Source organism: Gymnodraco acuticeps, unplaced genomic scaffold, assembly GCF_902827175.1.
Source record: "Gymnodraco acuticeps unplaced genomic scaffold, fGymAcu1.1, whole genome shotgun sequence".
Taxonomy (NCBI): Eukaryota; Metazoa; Chordata; class Actinopteri; order Perciformes; family Bathydraconidae; genus Gymnodraco; species Gymnodraco acuticeps.
Window position 1 is genome coordinate 657,441 of NW_022992232.1, and position 22,045 is coordinate 679,485.

Consider the following 22,045-nt stretch of genomic DNA (forward strand, 5'->3'; position numbering starts at 1 on the left):
ACATACGTTTTTGTGCATGTAAATGGTCTGCAATGGTCTCCAGAAGGAGTTTCTCCCCCACACACTCCCCACCTTGTCTGAAATGCCAACATTGGACTGTTTTTGTTTAACAAAGAGCCTGAAAATGTAACAAAATAGTATGAAGAGATGGTATGATTGTCCATATTGGGCAGGACTCAGCACAACGTGGTATGCTAAATCTGGTAATACTAATGCCAATCCAAAATGATGGGTATTAATCTACTTACTTTTGCTACTACAAAACCATCCATTATTCTTGGAAGGATTTGCAGGGACGAGAGCATCAGGGAAGTCCAAAACTGTGTGATTAGGTCTGCGTCGCAATCTGTGTTGTAAGGCCCTGACAAAGCCGATTATCAGATGTCAGTCGAGTTTGGACGTCGTTTAGCTCTAGGTTTGTCTTGCGCTGTATTTTTAGATTCTATATATATATATATCAGTTTCTCCTTTTGAATAAAGAATACAGACTACCACTCTAGGGGGAGTAGTCACCTATCACAAAGGCACACAACATACGTAATAGCTGGCTGTTGGCTGTATTCTTGGTGGTGTGCAACTTTTTTGCCAAGATTCAGGCAAACATGAGGCGACACAACAGTTGGCCCTGTCACAACTTATTTGATTTTGCTTTGGTGTGTCAGGGCCTTTAGTTCATTGCAAAGGTGTTGGATGGGGTTCAGATCACAATTAAGTTCTTACACATCAAATTGGGTAAAAACTGTTTATTTATGGACCTGACTTTGTGCATGGGGGCACTGTCATGTTGAGATAGGGCTCTGTGATATGGCACATTTTCTATCTTGATATATTCTTTAATATCTCTATAATGATAAATATATATATATATATATATATATATAGCATGTTTTCTGGTAATTCAATCAAGAGTCTACTGTATATCAGGGGTCTGCAACCTTTTTGACCAAAAGAGCCATTTTGCCCCCTTTTCCAACAATGTTTTTTGTCTGGAGCCGCAAAACATATTTGATAGCTTGATAGCTTATAAAGTTGTATTTATTGTTATATCATAGACAAAAACTACATTTTCTTTGCATTTATTACATTAGAAAACTGTTTACCTCTACTAATAAATAAAGAACTCTTATAAGGAGAATACCAAAAAATACACAGGCCTAATTTAAAATAAATCAACACAGCACTTGGGGAGTCCTCTGCACATTTGAAAGAAAAAAAATACAATTAAAATGGACCCACTTTGAAATAAATAAAACCTATAGCTGCACCCTAAAAAGAGTTAACTGATTGAATTATGACTGAAGATCGTCAGCTGTCTTCCTCTCCCGTGTTGTTCCTCGATACGTAAAGGCTGCAGCACCTTTGGCAACTTCTCTCTACATATCAAACATACCGGTAAACCAGCATTGTTTGCTTGAAAGCATATAACTGGGGAGAGCTTGGGATCAGGTTATTCATCTGCAAGAAAAGGCGCTGACCGTCGCAGGATGCATATTTTAGTTGACCTAATGAAAAACGTTTTGTTTTTTATTTATGTGTCACAGTATCACCTCAAAATAGAAGATACGAAACATTTTCAACCATGAAACAAAATGTAAATAGTCCTACAAATACTTGTTTTTCTTTTCTTTTATTTCCTTTTTTGTCTAAGCTCAAGGGAGCCAGAGCAGAGGGCTTAAAGAGCTGCATGTGGCTTGAGAGCCCCAGGTTGCCGACCCCTGGTCTATATGAATAACCGCAATGAAAAGCCTATTTGTGTATTTGCCTATTTGTCATCTTCAAAAATGTTGACCCAAAGTTTAAAAAAAAATAAGATATCTCTTAATTTGAACCAAGACGGCAGGACAAAACAACTAAAAGAGCTCCAAAGTTACATACAATGGTTGACACAGGTGTCCCCCATACTGTACATACACTTCTCATTTGTTTATCCATTTAAGATGTAGGCAAAATCTAAACCCAAGTAGTAACCAATATGAAATGCCTTATTAATTATTTCCTACTACTGGGGATACAAAGTCTATTCATTTGTATCATCTGTAGAATATAAATATGTTTTTATTTTTCACAAGTCAATAACCCCTTTATCAGTCACTTCCATAGAGTAATCTATATAGTCTTGACAAGAGACTTAATCTGCACAGTTTACCATGTGGGAACAGATGTGTCACAGTTAGGAGAAATAAGAGCTGAGAAGAGCAGTTTCCCCCTTTTTGTTTCATTTTCTGTACATTATGGAAGTAACCTGTGTTCCTAGTGTCCAGACGTGAGTTTGCTTAAATATATGTGTGTACTTAATTACTTTGTATTAAATAGTAGCAGTCTGTATAACAAGAAGCTGGAAATATGAGAAGTGAAACATTTGTATTAAGAGTAGTGGAGATGTGAGAGATGAGATATCCTTATTTGGACACCGCGTGGCAAACATCTGGAAGGCAGCAGAGTAAAATGAGTGTGCGTTAAACATGCTTAGGGAAATGAGTGTGCGTTCTGTCAAAGAGTCCTATTGTTTGTGTAAAGTTCTACTATTTCAAAAGCATTGCTGTGGGAATGCTTAAGAGCAGAGGTAATGTTTTCTTCGTTATTATTGATATTAAAGTAACTTACATGTATTAGCCAACTATAAACAACTATATCTTAGACATATCTTAAAAAACCCAAGGGTGTGTGGAGCTGTGTGTATTGAACTGATGGGGGAGGGGGCCGTTGAGAGGGAAGTCTATGCAGAAAATGTGTGTGTGTGTGTGTGCAGGCTGCAAGAATACGAGACAACGAACACCAGATGTGTATGTTTTGCCTCAAACTTAAGAGACTCTTGTTTGCGGGTCAACTCGGGTGGCTCGCGCTGATTCGCTACGACAGCCCATCGTTTTTGTATCTCCCAATAGATGTCTGGGAGGAGTTGTGTTGGTGGCTCCTCCCAGACATCTATTGGGAGATAACTACATGTAGGCCTGTTGTGTTCTTGGTCCGGTCTCTTTTTTCTCCTGCTGCCAAGATAGTAAGATCTCCCAGCACTAGGAACAGACCAGGAGTACTCCTTATTTTGTATTGTTGTTCTTTTACCATTAAAACAGATTATTGTTTATCCTTTATCCTGGTGTTTCAAATTCCTTCTTTTATAATTTGACCAGCTCATCAAGGGACGCGCGGAGCCGAGGTGGGCTTCAGACCACCGTCCTCATTGCTCCAACAACATGGACTATACTTCTGATAGTGAGTAAGTTGGTGTAAACGGGAGCTAACTCAAAGCCAAACATTAGTCTGTTTATTTCACACACATTCAGCTGTGCTTCTGTAAAGGTCATGATATTCCTGGAGGGCTCAACAAAAACTAATTCTGGACAAAATGTTTTTCCTCCCACATAATCTCTGCTGTTTATGCAGGACGGGGGACAATCCTTTCTGATCACACCAGTCAGTAAAGCTTGTAATGACGGAATCATACAAATGAAAGGGAGGGGGAGTGCAATCCCAACTCTCTGTGGACTTTTCAGTTATTCCTCTCTCTTGCCAGTCATATTGATCAGTCTGGCTGTTTGTCGAGCGCTCCACTCATGGGCTTTTAGTCCAGTCAATCAGAATTTATAATTCTAGGAAAATATACCGAGATGAATAACATCACGACCCTGTTCAGACTGTAATGATCTCACCAAATAAACACATTTTACACTTCATATTGAAAAGTTAACTCAGAGAAAAAACACTGCCACTCCAGTTGCATAGTACGGAGCCCTGGAGGGTTCATAGAGAGAACAATAAATAAAACGAGGCCACGTTTTATTAATTTGTGCGCACGAGATGTAATTTGTGGCCTCAATTGAAATAAAACGAGGCCACGCTTTATTAATTCGTGCACATGATATACTTTCTCGTTCGCACAAGATACTTTTTATGGTAAAACACATCGAACTGCCCGATTATTACGCCATATTATTAGTTTTATGAAGAATATGTCCGGTCGCCAGGGCGTGTGTGTGTGTGGGCATTTGTTTATGTTTATGAGTGTCGTTCGTTCCGGTGCACTCCGGCAGGACTATAGCACTACATCGAGATTGAGATTAAACACATTTCTTTCACTTGGGAATACACATATAACTATGGAGAACCAGATGTGTGTAAATTACTGTTCATGGTCATTTGAAAACAAATGCCGGTGTCGGACACACACAAGCACACCGAACACGCACACACAGAGCGGAGCTGAGCACAAACACATACACACATCATGCGCATCTCCTTCATAAAACGAGTAATAGGTGGAATACTCAGGTAGTTATATGTGTGTAGATGTGTGTGTGGTTAAACGTAGCAGCCTCGATCTCTATTCAGCTGTTCTAATGAAGGGAAACACAGTGAAATAAACCGTAAAAGGCACAGCTCTTTGCAGCTGGTGCTGCTCTTCTCAGATTCTGCTGAGTTACACGTTACTGCCCTGTACGACGAAGCCAGTTCAACAGACCCTGGATATGTTTGAGTTACCCGGCTTAACTAACCCTAACAAACGCGATCTTGCTAAGCGGTCCTAAGAAGCTGGTTATCAACTCAGTAAATCAACCAGGGTGTCTCTGTCCGGCTGAGAGCGCATTCATGTGAAAGGGACGGGGTTAGCGACATTTGACCAATCACAAACATGGAGAAGCGTGCTGACAGCGCAGCGTCATGCTTCATGAATGAATAGCAAATCCTGCTTCGTAGTACAGGCCACTGGTGCCGCAGAGATTTCATAAATTGAAGGACGTTTTCCTTCTATAAAACAGCTGTGGGCAGCAGATACTGTGAGAGTCACGGACATGAATTAATAGATCAAAGCAGACTGGTTTACAGACTCTCCTGTTTTGCGAATCCGGTGCTTAAACAAATAGCTCTAAACCCCTGGCCAAAATGTCCCTAAATGAAGTCCGAGTTTGAAATATATCTCAAATAATGTATGCACTGCCATTTCTCCACATAAACATAACAGTCTGCAATGAAACGGTTGTCTCCTCTGTGCTCCACTTCCTACTTGGCGCACCGGTAACTTTCTCGTGCGAACGAGAAACTAACAAAATACTTTCTCGTCCGCACAAAATAATATTTTGTGTGAACGAGAAAGTATATCGTGCGCACAAGATACTTTTTTTCCCCTCCATGAACCTTTAGGGGCTCCGTAGCATAGTAATATTACAGGAAATCCATTGGGAAAATACTTCATATTTTTGGTTTATAACCGGCTAGTTGGACTGTAATTTAAGTGTTTGTGTGTGTGGCAGCCTGAACATTTTAGCTTTTCAGTCCCCTATATATCACCCTGCCTAATAACATCAGTGACAGAAACACTCCTTGTTTTCCTACCAGGCTTCTTTACTCCATCATTACTCTCTTTCTGTCATGTTTTTCCTCCATCTTCCCAAGTTACCTTGACTTTTAAATCCGGGAGGAAGTTTTGACACCAGCTGAACAACGACTCTTGGGAAATAGCAAAACAACTGCATTAGGTAAGACCATTGAGGTGATTTAGGTTTAATAAATACAAAAGTTGAGTGTGATGCGAGTTATCGGCCTGTAAAGTGTCAGGCTGAGGCCGGTTACACATTGGTGGTGCATGAACGTAAAAGAGAAGCTGCCCTGTAAACATATACAATAAGAAGGCTGGCAAAGAGGCAATCAAAAGATGGAATTGATATTCAGCTCTCAGAGAAAAGAGGCCTCAGGCAACAGAAAGTTAAGCACTGCAAAGGTGTCGCTTCACACACAACTCTTCTGAAATTAGCACAATGTAAGGCTCTGAAGGGGTGAGAAAAATACTTTATTCTACCACTAAAGGTTTATGTAAAGGTCAGCGTGATGGAGATGAGTGCTAAAATCGGGTTGAATGAGGGGACACATTTGGGTTCAAGTTGCTGCTCAAGAACTCCTCTGTCAGTAATGGAAAGTGTTTCTGTTTGACCAAACCCTTATGCCTTATACTAGCCAAACCTGGCTATCTAAGTAAATCTCTTCATAGCAAAATGACCAATCCAATCCATGTTACTGTCACTGGATTCAATTTACATTTCAAAGTCTTACAATTGGAGGAGACGCTTTTACCACCAGAGCCAACTCTTCTGTTTGTCTTTGATAGCACAGCACAGAGGACGAGGATATTAAGACGGCTAAATAAATCCCTAATCTACTGGCTCGCAGGGGAGAGCAATGCCCTTCAACATGTACGTCTATCAACAGGACAGGAGGCCCAGATAAAAGTGAAAGTTGTTATTAGAAACAGCTCAACAGGAATACAAAAGGAAGGAAGAACAAAGGCTTTAGTTTGAAGGTGATCAGTCTTTATTACCTTCCTTCTGTAACCTGTTCCTGCCTTTCATTCTTTGATTGATTGATTTAATATTGTCTCCATTCTTGACGCCACACAGTTGCTGCTGTTTTGTGCACTGCATCTTGCAGAAGTGCAGGTAGGCAGAAAAAGAAAAGAAAAAATATTTCATATATTTTCCTGATTGATATGATGAAGACTGGTATGCAGCATCTGTATGTGTTGTGTCCCGTCAAAAGTGTTGAGTCGAGTCATGTTTCATGTTTTTGTTTAGTCAATTTTTGTATTGTCTCCCACTTCCTATTTTGTTTTGACACTCACCTGTTACATTTCATTCCAGGTTCCTTGACTCCCTACCCTTGTGTGTGTCTCCCGCTCTCATGAGCGCCAGCCCCGCCCCTGATTGTTTCCACCTGTGCCCAGTTACCTCTTGTTTAAATTCTCCAGGGTGTTTCTCAATGTCGAGTAAAGCTGCTCCAGAGCCACTATTTCAAGCATACTACGTCATCGAGTGCCGCCGAAATACTGTTCCAATGTCCAGCATACTTGGAATTCTACTGAGCCCGGCGTACTTCGTTTGGAGACATTTCGAGGCTGCACATGTGTAGACTCCACGGTCTTAAAATCCCCACAATGCTTTGCGCACGGACCAATTTCCCCAAATCTGGCGGAAAATGTAAGGCGGGGCCTCTCATATGACGCACACCTGCGCACTTGCTAGCCTGTTCCAGTCTTTGTTTTCCGAATGCCAGGAAGTATTCTTGCCTCGCTTCTGAAGCAAGACGCTCGGAAGACATGTGCTACCAAGCAAGCATACTCAAGATTGAGAAACACCCAGTCTCCCCTTGTTTTGTGTCAGTTTGTCTTGTCCTGTCCCTATGCAAGTAGTCAGCGTGCCTGCGATTACTCATCTTGCCTCAAGCCTGATTTATGCTCTCAAGTTATTTTGTAAGTTTTGTTCCTCGCTTAGTGAGCGATTTTCTTTGTGCCTTTTTTTAGCCTTTTTGTCACCTCGTTAAGAGTGTCGATCATTTTTTGTGTACACATTTTGGAAATTAATGTATATTACTTATACTTTACCTCTGTCTCCCGGGTCGTGCATTTGAGTCCTTTTCCCTGTGTATCCAAGTTCGTAACAGTATTATACAGTAGGGCTTTTCTATTGGCATCTATGCCAAGCCGACTCTAACATGAGGCATTGATTTACATTGCTAACAGTTTAAGCATTGTACTGAGTTGTGCCCGATATGGACCATCATACAATACTATTTTAGTAACATGTTTAACCACTTTGATTATTCAAAATACCTAGTCCTTTTTTTGTTTTTTCCAAAGAAAATATTAAAGATATTAAATATTATGCTCATTGTCAGGTTCATAGTTGATTTTGTACTGTCACATGCTTACATGCTTTAATGTTCAAAAAGTGCTTTATTTGTGGGAGAGAAACTCCCTCTGAAGGGAACTTTGGGATTTTAGCCTTTGCAGACAATTTACATCCACAAAAACCTTTATAGCATACTATAGGAAAAGGAAAACACCAAAAAGCATAGTGCATCTTTAAAGTCAATCTCATCACAGTCTTTCTGATAATTCAGCATAACATTAATAATGTTATCCCTAGGTTTACTGCTTTGGGGGGGTGCTGCCAGGGCGAGATGAGGGCAGTCCGATGAGGGCGATCCCTGCAGGGGGGGGGGAGTTACTTTGGTTCGAGAAGTGAGGGGGATACAAACAGGGGGTCTGTGGGCCCTCCGCAATGGAAATAGTTCTCGAGTTCCTGCCTTGCTAACAAAATATTTGTTAGGACTATGGTGCAATCCAAGAAAATGTGTAGTGTATAATGCCTGGCAAACTTAGTATCCTGTCCATGTGAACCTGCTTTATTTGTGAGTGGATCTCACATACTCTAGGGGGGTCCGGGATCATGCTCCCCCGGGAAGATTTATTTTTAAATATTACATAATTAGCTTTTGAAGCACCTGGGGCTGTTTACTATTTTTGGATGTTTAACTGAACACCCATACAACCAGTGGAGGAAGTGAACTCGCTCCAGTCAGGACGTCCACAACACATCCACCCTCCTGTGGTTAAATTAATCATTCTCCAGACAAGTCAATGAAGCAACATATAAACGTGTGTGCATGGGTTTTCTTGTAATATATTTTTAACGAGATGGAGGGTAGGAGGTGTGTGTGATGTTGTACTTTGTGTGGGGAAACTATCCTTTTATTAAAATGGTGCTCTGACTCTTCTCAATATTCTTTGCAAACAGACCAGTGATGTATGAAATGACTGCCTTTAGCAAGATCAATGAAACCAACAATGTACCTGCCGAATAAAACTGCAGGTACAATTTGTCGTTTAGCAACAGTCAAATAGAAAATACATTTTTTGTGCACACAAAAAATGATCCTTTGAAGGAAAGAAACCATAATGTTTTATCAAAGGCTCACCTTGTCCCACTGTCTCTCTCTGTCCAAAGTGATTATTGTCATGGCTGGATTCACCAGGTAACCGTTATTGTTGAAGGAGAAGTCATTGTGTTCCCAGGTTACATTCAACATGTGCCTACAGAGAAACAAAGAGAAAGATGATCATAATTGACATTTAAAAAAAAACACAGTATGCAATTTCCTGTAATCAAAACACCATCTATACTTTCTTCTTGATGGACTATACTGTATATTTCAGTACTGTCCTGAATCTGAACGTTTAAACACCAAAACCCAGAAGATGCTCATCTCACCATCATATAACAGAAAAAGTGTCTTGGCTCTATAGTATGACTGAAGTACGAACTATAACATTGATTTCTATAACATTCTGTACAGAACTTTATGGTCAGCAGAGGACGAACCCCTTTACTTTGATCAACCTGAAGTTTCTTCCGGCACCACCATAGGGTTGACTTTTTAGTTCCTTTTTGAAATATCTAGACAACTATTCTGGTTTGCTTTTTATTTTGGTAAAGATATAGACTTTCGCCTCAGGAACTTAAATCCTCTTTTCATGCCCTCAGTTTTCATCAAGAGACATGATCAACATTTTAATTGACTTAATACTTTGGTTCAGAGTCGTTCATAGTCCGTCAAAATCTGGTGAAAGAGATATAAGGAAGGATTTTAGGGAATTTTTCCAAATTAGGCACAAACATCCAATGATGAACTGATTATAGTCAAGGCCAATGTGACTATAATAGTTTTACCATAATATAATGATGCCATGATTTTAGTTTTTGTAGCTCATGCAAACATCACAATACAGTGGGCATTTAGCTCATGTGCGGCCTCACATAGGCACAGCGTAGTCTCATTTGTATTTAAAACCATTTTAAAAAAACGTTTTTGTTCTATTTAAATTTCATACATATTGCATTTATACTGTTTGAAATGTTTCCCAAATTGTGGGAATAGCATGTTACTCTTGTGTCTTAGCCATTTTAGGCTGATTGGATAAGTTCACAAATGCCTTTTCATCGCACAGAAAGCTGTGTCGTTGTCATAACAGAGACACAAGGTTTCCTGACAGCTTCTGCACCGTGATACAAAAACTGTGATCTCCTTTGATTCCATTGTGTCCTCACTCACTTCCTGTTATATTAGACCTGCGACGCGGCTCTCTCACCTCAGCCGACACTCCAGCAGAGGTGATGAAAGCCTGCTGGGAGGAGAATAGCCTTCAGCTCTTGTCTGTGTGAAAAGCCTATTTAATCTTGTAATCTGCAATAATCCCATTAACAGGTGAGCTGACTCATTATCAAAAGCTTGTGTGAAAAAAAATCTCCAATCAAGTGAGGACAAATCTGAGAACCGCAGGGGATGGTAATGTTTGATCTGGCTGGAAAGAGAATAAATGATGAACTATAAAGTTAATGGAAAGCGCTTTGTTCTATCTTCCCGACCTTCATGTTACAGACGAGAGCTGCTGCTACGCAAATCAAGCCTGCTGGGTTTAGGAAGTCTAACAGAAGGGGAGTTTTACAGTATCAAAGCTGAGATAAGGTTCACTGCACTACATTCTGGACGTTTTGGGTTTACAAAAGAAAACGTTGTCTACCCTACGGCTTTGAAGACTCCAAAAGTAAAAAAGCTTCTGACATCAGAGAGAGAAAGTGATGTTTCATAATGCAAGAGTACTGTCTGACGATGTTAGCATCCTCTTGGTGACCATACAACAACATGCTTTGAACACACATTGGCCTGTATGACCTTGGTTTATATGAGCTAAAAGCTGATTTATTTTCTGGCTCTTCCCTCTGCTGATTGAAACATTTTCCCTAAAAAAAAAAGTGCTCTACATTGCGTAGCACAGATGGCGTCAGATGGCTCTTTTGGACATGATTTAAATAAGGAGAAACCCCACCCTTTATCGTCATCAACACCAACCCACCCAGCTTTCAAGGGATATAGGGGAGCGCTAAGTGCTGAGGACAAGAGCTGATAGATAGCAGTGAGGCTGAGGACACAGTTTGGGAATGTGACAGTCGCCATAAAATGTGCTTCACAGCACCAAACAGATGGGAAGTCATGAATAAATAAACAACATCTGAACTCTTTTTCTCACCAGGTCCAACAGATGTAAGTCAAAGACATTACTGTTGTAACCTCATGATTTATCAGGATTTAAAGAGAATCATTTTCCCAATGTAAACATCAGCCAACATTCTTCTGTTGTATCCCAACAAGGTTATGCAGATAATAATCTACGCATGTAAATCGAGGCAATGGAAGAGCATATGACCTCCAAGGGGCATGACAAGTAATGACTGTCCTCTGTGAGAAACAAAGGCAGAAGTAGTGCTATGTCACCAAAAGACTGCAGATTGCCTACTAATTGTCTGCATTGCTTTTTTAAATTCTTGACAAAAGTCTTAATCTCAAGCAACAACGTTTTTTATGATCCAAGCCTATCCATTCATAAGAGTCATTATTAAGGAGAGCAGTGACCTAAGACCTATTCTACTTTCTAGGTATAAGGACTAAATAATGTCATTAAACAAGCTTTAGTCCTGAAGATTATATTTGTATTGGATTTGACTCTTGCCTAGTTACAGTAACTTTAATATTCATTGTAGTCAGGAGTTCAATTTGAAAAATGAAAGTATCCATAGAGTCTAGTTCATGTTTAAACGCATCAAATCAACACACTTGAGATAGTCTAGAGCTACATGGGTTCATACTGTATATCACCATTAGCACCATTAACAGCCATCCACTACAAAGTTGTTTCTGTGGGACGATCCTCCACTCAGTAACTCACTGTTGTCATTTATGACCACTGACTTCAAGTGGCCCAAGTGGCTATTTTTGTTCAATGTGAGTGTAGTTTGCCAAGAGAACCACCACAGGCCACCAACTCCTTTTTTAACAAGCATCACAATTGTGTTAGTGCCTTTTTGATGTAGAAGAGCTGTACAAAGAATTTATGTCCAACCCCGCTGTCAAATATCCTTTTAAACATTTACAAAATGTAAAATACTTTGATCTATTCCACAGAAACTATGAAGCATGAGTTTTCCAAATAACAGTGGTATTCAAATAATGGCCATGAATTAAATGTCAGCAGTTGACTAACAATACAGAAAACGTGCAGTTTCTAAAAGAATGATGAAACACATAGAGGGGAAAGGAATTGAAAGTGTACATTTCCATTGTGTGTGTTTTTATTAAAAAAAGTGTTTGTAATTTTAGTTATATTTATACTGAACTATTGGATTAAATATATTTCCAATTTCTTCTACTTGGCTGTTTCGTAGGTCGCTGCAAAGTGACTGTCAGTACAACTTTACATTTTCTGCTCTTTTATATGATTAAAGACTTACTAAGAAAGAGACTAATGTTGTCTTCTCAGCTGCCTAAAAGCTTTAATGTGAAACATGCGTTCAGGAAGTGTTGAGTTGAATTTTCAGTTCCTGAAAGCAACTAAAAGTGGACTGGTTTTGTGGAAAAGAACATAGTCGTGAATTTATCAAGACAACATGTAAACATGGACAAGAATCAACAGCAACAGGAGCAGATAAAAAAACAAGCTCCCCACTAAAATATCATAACATATATAGTGAATATTAGAAATACCTGAACAGAGTGTCATTACTAGCAGATGGCTTGACCGGGTTGTGACAGTCACTTTGGCCCTCGGGAACGAAGCCCCTCTGTGTCTGAAAGCTCTGCACGCCCTTCACCACAATAGCCACCCCGTCCCGCACCCTCTTCCTCAGGCTCATCCTCCACCGGTCTGTGATGATGCTGATGAGCCCCACAGGGAAGCTTTCAGGCGGGGGCATGTCTGGGTTCCCCATTGCCAGGCTGGGGATAATCCAGATATAACCCGGCCCAACCAGTCCGGCCTCTGCCGCCATGCTGAACAGGTACTGAGCCTCTTCATGGGAGCAGTACACCAACAGCACCTGGGCGTCGATCTGTTGCAGTAGCCTTCCTGCACGTAGGTCGTTCATGCCATCAGCAGACATGTCGAAGGTAAGCACGTCCTGCAGGTCCCATATGAAGTAGCTGGTGTCGGTGAAAGATTTAACATAATCCACGTAGGTTTCGTAGCCTGGGTAGAGGCTGGTGATGACTACGAAGCTGTCCCAGTTGTACTCCTCCATCACCTTGAACATGCCGTTGATCTGCTGCTCGATGGAGGATCCCAGCTGCAGGAAGTTGGAGCCCTCGCCCTGTAGGAAGAGGGAAAACATCATATCGATGGGTGATGGAAACCATATAAAGACCTTAATGGTTAGTTAACTGCATGCAATTTTCTCCTGACTAACAAGCAGAATTACCACATCCTAATTGAATTTGTATAATATGCAATGGGATCTCTAGAGGACCCTCTTTATACACACTAGGGAACACACGCAGAATTTGTGCTCAGACAAATCGCATATAGAGAAGTGTGTTCCCCAACCAGTAGGGTCTTTAGTGCAGCTTTGACAGGAGTTAAGTGATTCTGCTTTATTTTGCTCTTGCAGGCGCTGTAGACCCCATTCATCACTTAAACTCACACGTCTTACTTTTGCGCAAACACTGGCCGTCATCAAGACTTGCAAATTCAGAGGGATGGTACTATCACTAGCCAGCTCTGGCCCTACCCTACATTTCCTTTTTTTCTTCTGGAAATGCAATGACTTTGAGAGGGGGATGAGGGCGTTTTATCTTCCAAAAGTGGTGGGAAACATGCTTTTCACTGTCTTGTGGTGTGTGATACTTTTACCTTTAAATACGTTTTTTCGTCAATGTAGGACTCAATTAAAGAGTTTTTACAATCAGTTGTCAAAGTAAAAAACGCAATGACATCATGGATTGGGGTGTGGCCAAATGTTCCTGGTAAAATGCCTGAAAGAAAAAAACCAGACACTGTTTCTTGGCTGTGATTTAGTACCGATTTACCCTTTAAAAGTGTTTTCTCATTTTCATCATTTTGAACGTAAAGGCAAGAAAACCTGGCCAGTGCACTTTACTGAACCATTTGTATTTGGTGAAATGTCTAGAGTCTAAGTTTTGCTTTCATCCACAAGGTAGTTAGTAGCAGGTAGTTAGTATTATGTAGTAAGGTTGGCTTATTCAAAGGGGCTTTCTTTAATTGGAAATGCTAGATACAAGCTAAACAGTTTTGTGTGATGTGTTTTCTTACTTTTTAAAAAGGCATCAACAGGTTTACAGTGCATCTGCAACTATTACTGTAGCTTTAATCAAAGCATAAAGATGAGCACATTGAAGGAATTTCTCCTAATCTGGCAACCCAAATGTTGTATATCCCAATCTCTAAACTTTAGGATAAGTAAATGTTTCTTAAATATTAACCAATGGATAGTATTTATTAAATAAAAAAAGTATTAAATGCAATGCTTCTAAATTCACGAGCCAAAAGAAAAGGAAAGATCTCTGTACATCAGAGAAATCATCAGAAGAAGACAAACGGAGTAAACGCTAACGGGAACATGGTATGGGCACTTCAGTATTTAAAGACTGGTTAATGGAAAATAAATGTGAAGAAACTTGGACAGTTACATAAAACGTAGTCATTTTAAGTTGAGTTGCTGGTGCCGCATTTCCAGCCGTTGGTACACAGTGGAGTGGACTATTTAATCTTAGCGGAAGCAACACCAGCATGTGAGCCAAGTCGTTTATTTAATACGTAGTCGTGCTTCGTGTCGGGATCCCGATCACCAAACATCTTGACCAAAAACATTTTTATCAACAATGTATTAACAGACTCTTCATCAACTGCACACTTAATATGGAAATGAAACCATAATTAATGACTACATCCAATAAGCAATGAGTCACGCATAAGCAAAGGTAGATTTATAAAAAGCAGAATTAAATATAAAATATACCATGCTTGCAGTCGTCTTAACCATGGCCTCATCTCTTTAAAGTAATTACACAGAGGTATCACGATTAATGTGACAGTGATGATGGATTGATGCGACTGTGCATGTACAACCATTCATTTCAGCAGAGATTATTGATTCTCTAGCAGATTCCTATTACTGTGCCTCATCTTGTGCTGCATTGCTCTGCAAAACAAACACTGTAATTAAATGGTGAGTCATTTGCAGAACGTGACTTTGGTGTGAGGGTATAGAGTTATTAGATGTATAAAATGCAAAATAACCCTTGCTTTTAATCTAAAGTAGAAATATATGTTTTGACTCATCCTCCCTTGGGCTGATAGGTAGGTCCCCTCCTGACCCTGTCCCTCCCTTGGGAAAAACCACTCCACCTTGAGTGCCGGGTCTTCATAGCTGAGAATTGAAGGGGTCAGGTATCCGGAGACTGCAAACAGGCTTGTGATCTGATTGCGCCTGTCTCCTTGTTGTCCTTGAAAGAAGTTCAGTGGTCTTGTGATGTATGAGCATCTTATGATTTCAGACGTCACAGCTAAATCCCTTGACTTTGTGCCTCTGACTGTACTGTGCTCACACCCCTGGAAATATGTGCAGAAATCACTGCTGTTTTTTCTCACACCTCTCTTTTTACACCCACCAATCAGAGAGGAGGTTTTTCAAGCATTGTATTTTTACGGAAATAATGCAAATTACACCAAAACCCACAGAAATAATATATAATTACATTGTAACTGTGCCAGCGGTTTTACAATGCTATAATGTGGCAACTATTTTTAGCTTTCTTTTATGTTTAAACGCTTGCCCCCAAATGACTGATTACTGTAATATTCACAAAAATGAAATGCGGTTATCAGCGTATTCACAAGGAATTGGTTTCAGCTCAGTGTAAGGGACATGCTGCAGACTAAGATGGATTAGTCTGCAGTGGAGGCAGGCTCACTGGGAGCAAGGTTCTTATGCAGGTTAGTCACGGAGGAGCTTGAGAAGATCGTATAAATCTACTCCTTTTCTCCCTTTCTGTTCGCCATCCCACAGCAAATCTGTTAGTGTTATTGCGTTATTCCTATACGTGCTGATTCTTCGTCCTGCTTCTGCAACGCCTTTCAATCAGTTTGCCTCGCGACAGGTGCTAAGGTGTCAGAGCGTGCAAGTGTTTGTGTTTATGCATGTGCTTGTGTATGCTTTGTGCATACTCACTAGCCCAAGGGTCTGTCAGAATAAAGCCCCTTGCAAACTACGATCTCAACAGCTCAATTAGCAGAGAGCAGACTGATAGCGCAGTCCAAATGAGCCTGGGGCATTACCAAAGGCTCAGCTGCAGCTCAAAGCCTGAAGTCACGACCGCCCTGTCGATGTGCAGAGCATGTACGGTACTGTGCAAGGCATATGGTTATAGGGAAAGAGATGAAACAGTCACAGTCGGTTACACAAAATGTAATATGAATTCCTCACCAGTAGATTTTCAGGAGCAAAATGCAGACCCCTGTAGGCTTGGAGTTAACAAGTCTTATAGTTTTGTATCTGAATACATCTAAAGGCTAATATATGAATACACTTTCCACATGGCCACACTTGGAAGTAGCTTCTTCTTGGTTTCATCCCACCTCTCTTATCTGTTATTACAGCAGGGTATTTTCTACCAGAGATGGTATTTAATGACATAGGGATTTTTTTTTAAAGACTCACTATCTACGTCCACATTTATCGACTATATGTAAACATGTTTTTCTGTTTTGGTTCACACTAAATGTGTATTCACACCAAGCCACTGGGAAGTGCGCCAGCTGTTGAAACAAATTCTGAAGTGGCTGAGCAACTTGATAGGAATGAACGTGGCCCTGCCTCTGAAGCTGTACCAGTTCTTTTTATACATCCATTGGTTCACACCATTGTTGTTTGGAAATAATGTTGCCAGCAGGCTCATCACAGTTGGCTAATATAAACTGTGATGCATAGGGCGAAAACTATTACATTTTCTATTACTGTATGTAATGTATTTTCATATTATAACAGATCGCGAAGAACCAAAGTACTTTACCAGGTTGATACAGATATCTAAAATCTAGAATAGAGACGATTAGAGTGATTGTAGAAATACTGAAATCTCCCCTGGTTGATGAATCTCTATCGTCTCACGACATACAGAATAATATCATAGTGCACAATACTATGGATAATGTGTGTTAGATTATGACCTGGGTAAATGTAAATGGATATCAACCATTCAGTCAGTAAGCTCTATTGCAGTGTTGTCCACAGAAGCTCACAGTAATAGTCTACAGTCCCAAAGAAGATTACGACCATTGAGTGGAAGCTTAGCTTCTCAAGGCTGAGATCACATTCACAAGGGTAAAACATACAGAATAACTCATATCACTGTACCAACACACATCCAGACATTCTGCACTACAGTTCAGTCAACTCTTTTGACCATCTCAAATTTTATCAAATTTGTTGCGCTGAAATCTCGCGATGTCCAGTTAAATGAATGCTTTGCAGCTCGAAGATTAGTGTTTAGATGCTTTAAAACTGGTCTGAGTTGGAGATAGATGAGTGTAAAGCAGTGATTATCTCTAAACCACAGCTGTTTCTGTGTCAGCGTAACCAATACTTCTTCTCAGATTTTACTGGACCACTACACAAACTGCTGTGTTTACCTGCACTAAAATTCCTAATGGGTAGCTGAAGGTTATTTAAATGACTCAGGTGAGGAGTGCGTATTGATAGACTTGGACTGCATCCAAAAATCTAAAAGAAACAAGAGATTGCACTCACTTAGCTCAAAAGAGGCTGAAGCCAAATTGACATTATGCATTGTGCTTTATTTGTTGTTGCAGTGAATGGCATTATAGCGGAAGAGATGGAAGTGGTGTATGGTTCCCTTGGTCACATGACTAAACTGCAGCCATATCACTGTTCCTTCTGGCAACGGCTCTTTGCTGCGACATATGTCAGCCTCCGCGGCGCAGCAGGAAATGCCCTGGAGTCGCTTTCCTATACTGTTGACGTCACGTAGATCCTGCGCGGCAACCAGGAACAGTCCTACAACTCCGTGGCCATTTGCCACTTTAAAAAAAACCATGACACTGTATACATGGCATAGAGTAATACTCAATGGAGCATTAATTTTCTCTCTGTATTTGCTAGGATAAAAGGAAGAGAAGTAGAGTAATAGGTATTTTTTCAATTTAAAACGTCTTAGATTACATATTTTTTGAATAATCTCGCAACACCATGTTCACTTTTAGCGTGAAAAATACAGTAATGACAAGAATAAAGCACCTGGCACGGTTGATTGGCAATATAAATTACCCAAACAGGTTTTACAAGAAAGCATTACATTAAAATCTGGCTTATCGTACTGTAATACCAACAAACAGACATATGGACGGTTTAAAAAGGGCTTTGCAAGTACTTTCCTTATTTTTCACTAATACTCATCTCCCAGACAATTATCATAAAAAGTTTTAAAGGACCTTCTTTCTCTAGACAGGCTTTATATGATTTTAATTTTTCCTGACGTATCATACCTTTTACACTGTTATTTGCAAGTGGTCAAATTGGATTTGTTCGTCCACTATCTATCTGCATTGAGATCATCTATATAAAGTATTTATATGTATTTCAAACCACGGTTTGGATCAACATTTGTATTTGTTCGGTGTTCAGACTTTCTAAAATCATTCAGAAAACCATAAAAAACAACAACCGATTGTTACGGTAAGGACTTCCTCCAATTTCTAACTCGAAACATCAAAGAGTGTTGGTTGCCCCGTTAACACTGTACTTGCTGATATATAATTTATTTTGTCACTATATATCTCTCTTCAACATTACCCTGATGATCCTGATCTGAACAGTATATAGTTTAAGTTACTCTTCACAAACTGTACATGTATACTGGATCACTGCCCCCCTGGCTGCTTTATATTACTCTTCTCTACTTGCTTTGCCTCACTTTAGACAGGTGAAACTGCAACTGTGTCAGTGGTTTTTAAATGCAGCGGATGGCAGAGGAAGAGAAAAGCAAGTTTAGGTCTGAGCCAAGACAGACAGATACAAAAATAACTGCTCTAGTTTTTTAGAAAGCCTCTGGCAAATGTTCCTGCGAAGACAATCAGAGTTTTGCTCTTGTCTGACTTACATTTGGTCCACTTTACAATGCTGTGCCTCGGAGGATGTGATCTGTCAGACCACAAGATGAATGGTTCAAAGAATGCTTGTATTTTAGGTCAGTATATTGAACTAAATGCATAATGACAGAACAAGTGGATTTTGTGCAACTGCATTTTGTGTGTAACTGAAGGAAATCACTGCATATATTTATATGATCAGAGATTTGTGACAACATTTCCTGCATAATACAACAAAACAAGTTTATTCGACATGTTTGGAAGGATTTTCCTTTAAAACTAACTGTCTAACTGACTGCCCTAATAGTTTTTTCACTGTCCCGATTTCATGCTCCAGGAATTGATTAATCAAAACATAGACTAAAGTCCAGCACCATTCAGCTTTTGTAATATGAACTCAATCAATCTAATGTAACCCAAATAGTTTTAGACACAGTAATCTAGCCAAATGTTAACCATACAGGTAGCAGATTAGAGTCTATGTTGTTAATATCATGTTTTTTTTTAGACTGATGAAAAATTGCTTATTTCATCGTTTTTGGAGGACTTTTCAAGCTCTGGGCTGTTTTGTTCTGCCAAAGAAACAGCCATTATTAATGATATTGGTATATCCACTGTTTGCAAATAGAGCAGACTTTTGGGAACCGATTGATCTGCTGGCAATAGTAAAGTACCTATCTTGGATTTTCTGTCAATGTGAAATTGACAAATGCCTGCTAGAATCCTAACTAGAAGAGATGCATAAACAATAAGCATTATCCTTAGTGGAGAGAAATGTAATACTTACTGTCTTAATCTTAACATTAGTTTCTTCTGATCTTTTGCTTTTTATAATTTCCTTACATTTCCTCATTGGGATAGAAAATGAAAAGGGGTTGATGCTTAGTGCGCCCTGACGTTGCCGATCAACAAATCGGTCAAACAAAGTGTCCTGAGGATACACTGTAAAATATTACCATGATTTTACAATATTTAGATGTAATATTTTACAATAAATTACTGTTTTACCACTTTACAGTCTTTACCTGTAATGTTCACAATATAATACTGTAATTTTGAATTTCACAGTGAAATCAATACAGGCACAGTTAATTACTGTGAATGTACAGGATCAATGATTACCAGGATTTCACAACATGTTACTGTATTATTTCACAGTAAAATACTGTATTCAGACCATCCTCTGTGATAACACAACAAATTAAGTGATTTTCTTACTTTCATCGCTCTTGCTTGGCTTTAAATACTAATTTCTTTCTTTGGTGCAGGTTTTACTTAAATTGAAAGGGGCACCGCTGCATGTGCATTAAAATAAACGATGCAACATATAAATCTATGTAACATTTAAATGGTTGTCTTGGCTTATTGTTTTCAGGTGCTTCCTGGGCATTAATCCTGAGACGGGCTAGAAAGCCAAAAAGAGGCATGGCAATTTAAACCCCCATGTCAGCACATTCTTCAGAAAAATTGTTGACTTCGAGTGGATGTCTGTAGACATGTGTTACGTGCTCCCCGCCTTGTTTTCTTTCTGTCTCCCTGCTGCAGGTGCACCTGGTCTGCCCCTGGCTCCGCCTCTGCCCAGGTGCACCTGGTCTGTCCCTGGCTCCGCCTCTGCCCAGGTGCACCTGTCTGCCCCTGGCTCCGCCTCTGCCCAGGTGCACCTGGTCTGTCCCTGGCTCCGCCTCTGCCCAGGTGTTCCAAATTCCACTCAGCCGTGTATATATAAAGAGAAGCTGGAGGAGAAGGATGTCTCGCCTAACGCCGGGAGACACTCTCCTTAGAATACCTCTTTGCCAGTTTGAGCTGTAGGCCATATCCTTCAGACCTCTTTTTGTTTCCCATTTCGCTTGTGTGAGCAAACGGCTGATTATCAATAAATGCTCGTTACCAAGTACCGGTTATTGCGTGTATTCTTTCATGTTGCGGGTCTCAGCACCAGCCACTACGCGGAGTAGAGGTTGGGGCCGTAACAACATGTCCAAGACACTGTGAAATGTACTTTGCACTTCAATGGAGTAATACAAAGTTAAAATGGGCATTTTCTTTGTTTTTCTTTGTTGATTGAGCTGATTGAATTGTGTAGTTATGGTAAAATCCCAGTGAACTAGTCAGATTTACAATATATTATCGTATTATTTACATTTTTATATTTACAGTAAATTACTGGCTACTGTGTTGCATTACTTCTACAGTAATAGTGTGAAAATAGAGGTAATTACTGTAATTTATGTACAGCAAGGTACCATAATATCACAGCTCTGTACTGCTATATCACAGTAATTCCATGGGCATGGCAACTGTAAAGTCACAGTATTTAGTTTTAGTTTTATTCTAATTTACTGTAAAATATCTACAGTAATTGACTGTGAAATATTCACAGTCAATTACCGTGAAATCCATGCAACTAGTAGCCAGTAATTTACTGTAATTTTACAGTCAAACATTTTACAGTGTCGAAATCAGTTTATAATTTGATGCTATCACTTCCAGAAAGATCAAACCCTGGGCTCTAAGCGATATGTATGAAAAGTGAATGAGCGCCATTGTGTTAGCTACCTTTGACAGAGACCAATAAATCAATCGACGGGGCGGCGTCAGAAACTATTAAACTAATACATGAATTAAAGAGGACATATTTTTCAAATTTTCAGTTATATCTTTGTATTTTGTGCCTCTACTGTGACATGTTTTCATGCTTAAATGTTCAAAGATACATTTTTTCTTTGGGAGAGAAACTCCCTCTGGAGGGAGCTTTGAGATTTTAGCCTTTGCAGACCATTTACAAACACCTATATAACACACTAAAGGAAAGAGAAATCATCAAAAAGCATAATAGGGCCACTTTAAAGCATTACTGCCAGAATAGGTTGTAACTAATAAATACAGTACTTGAGTCACATTATACATTAAAGAAAGAAGAAATATGCATGTATTAATTATTTGCGTTAGTACTTAGTGGTCCATTTTTTTCGACTTATAAAATCCCGGCCCTTTGCAAAATGGAATGTGTGATATGCTGCACTATAATAACTTTTGAAAGACTATGCCCAGAGGTAAAATCCTACTAAACCAGCTCTCTTGGCACAATCCATAGTTGGTCCCTTGGATGGTAAGCAAATGCTGACAGACCCCCTCTTTCTACTTCTAGATAGCCTGCTATTGGCAGCCCCTTTTCACTGAGGCAGCATGTCACTGAGAGCTTGTAAAGTGGGCTAGGCAATCTCAACACTATACGGTTGTGTAGTTGTCTTTTCATTGATAATC

General features: G+C 39.7%; 1 protein-coding gene across 1 annotated transcript in view; it reads right to left on the minus strand.

The window, feature by feature from the left end:
- Nucleotides 1-22,045, minus strand: part of grin2ca (glutamate receptor, ionotropic, N-methyl D-aspartate 2Ca) — a 96,724-nt gene that overhangs the window by 45,142 nt on the left and 29,537 nt on the right. The window contains exons 3-4 of the mRNA XM_034206171.1: nucleotides 12,367-12,968; nucleotides 8,746-8,860 (exon numbers count right to left, since the gene is read on the minus strand). Coding sequence (XP_034062062.1) covers nucleotides 8,746-8,860; nucleotides 12,367-12,968 — 717 coding nt within the window. The remainder of the gene's footprint in view (nucleotides 1-8,745; nucleotides 8,861-12,366; nucleotides 12,969-22,045) is intronic.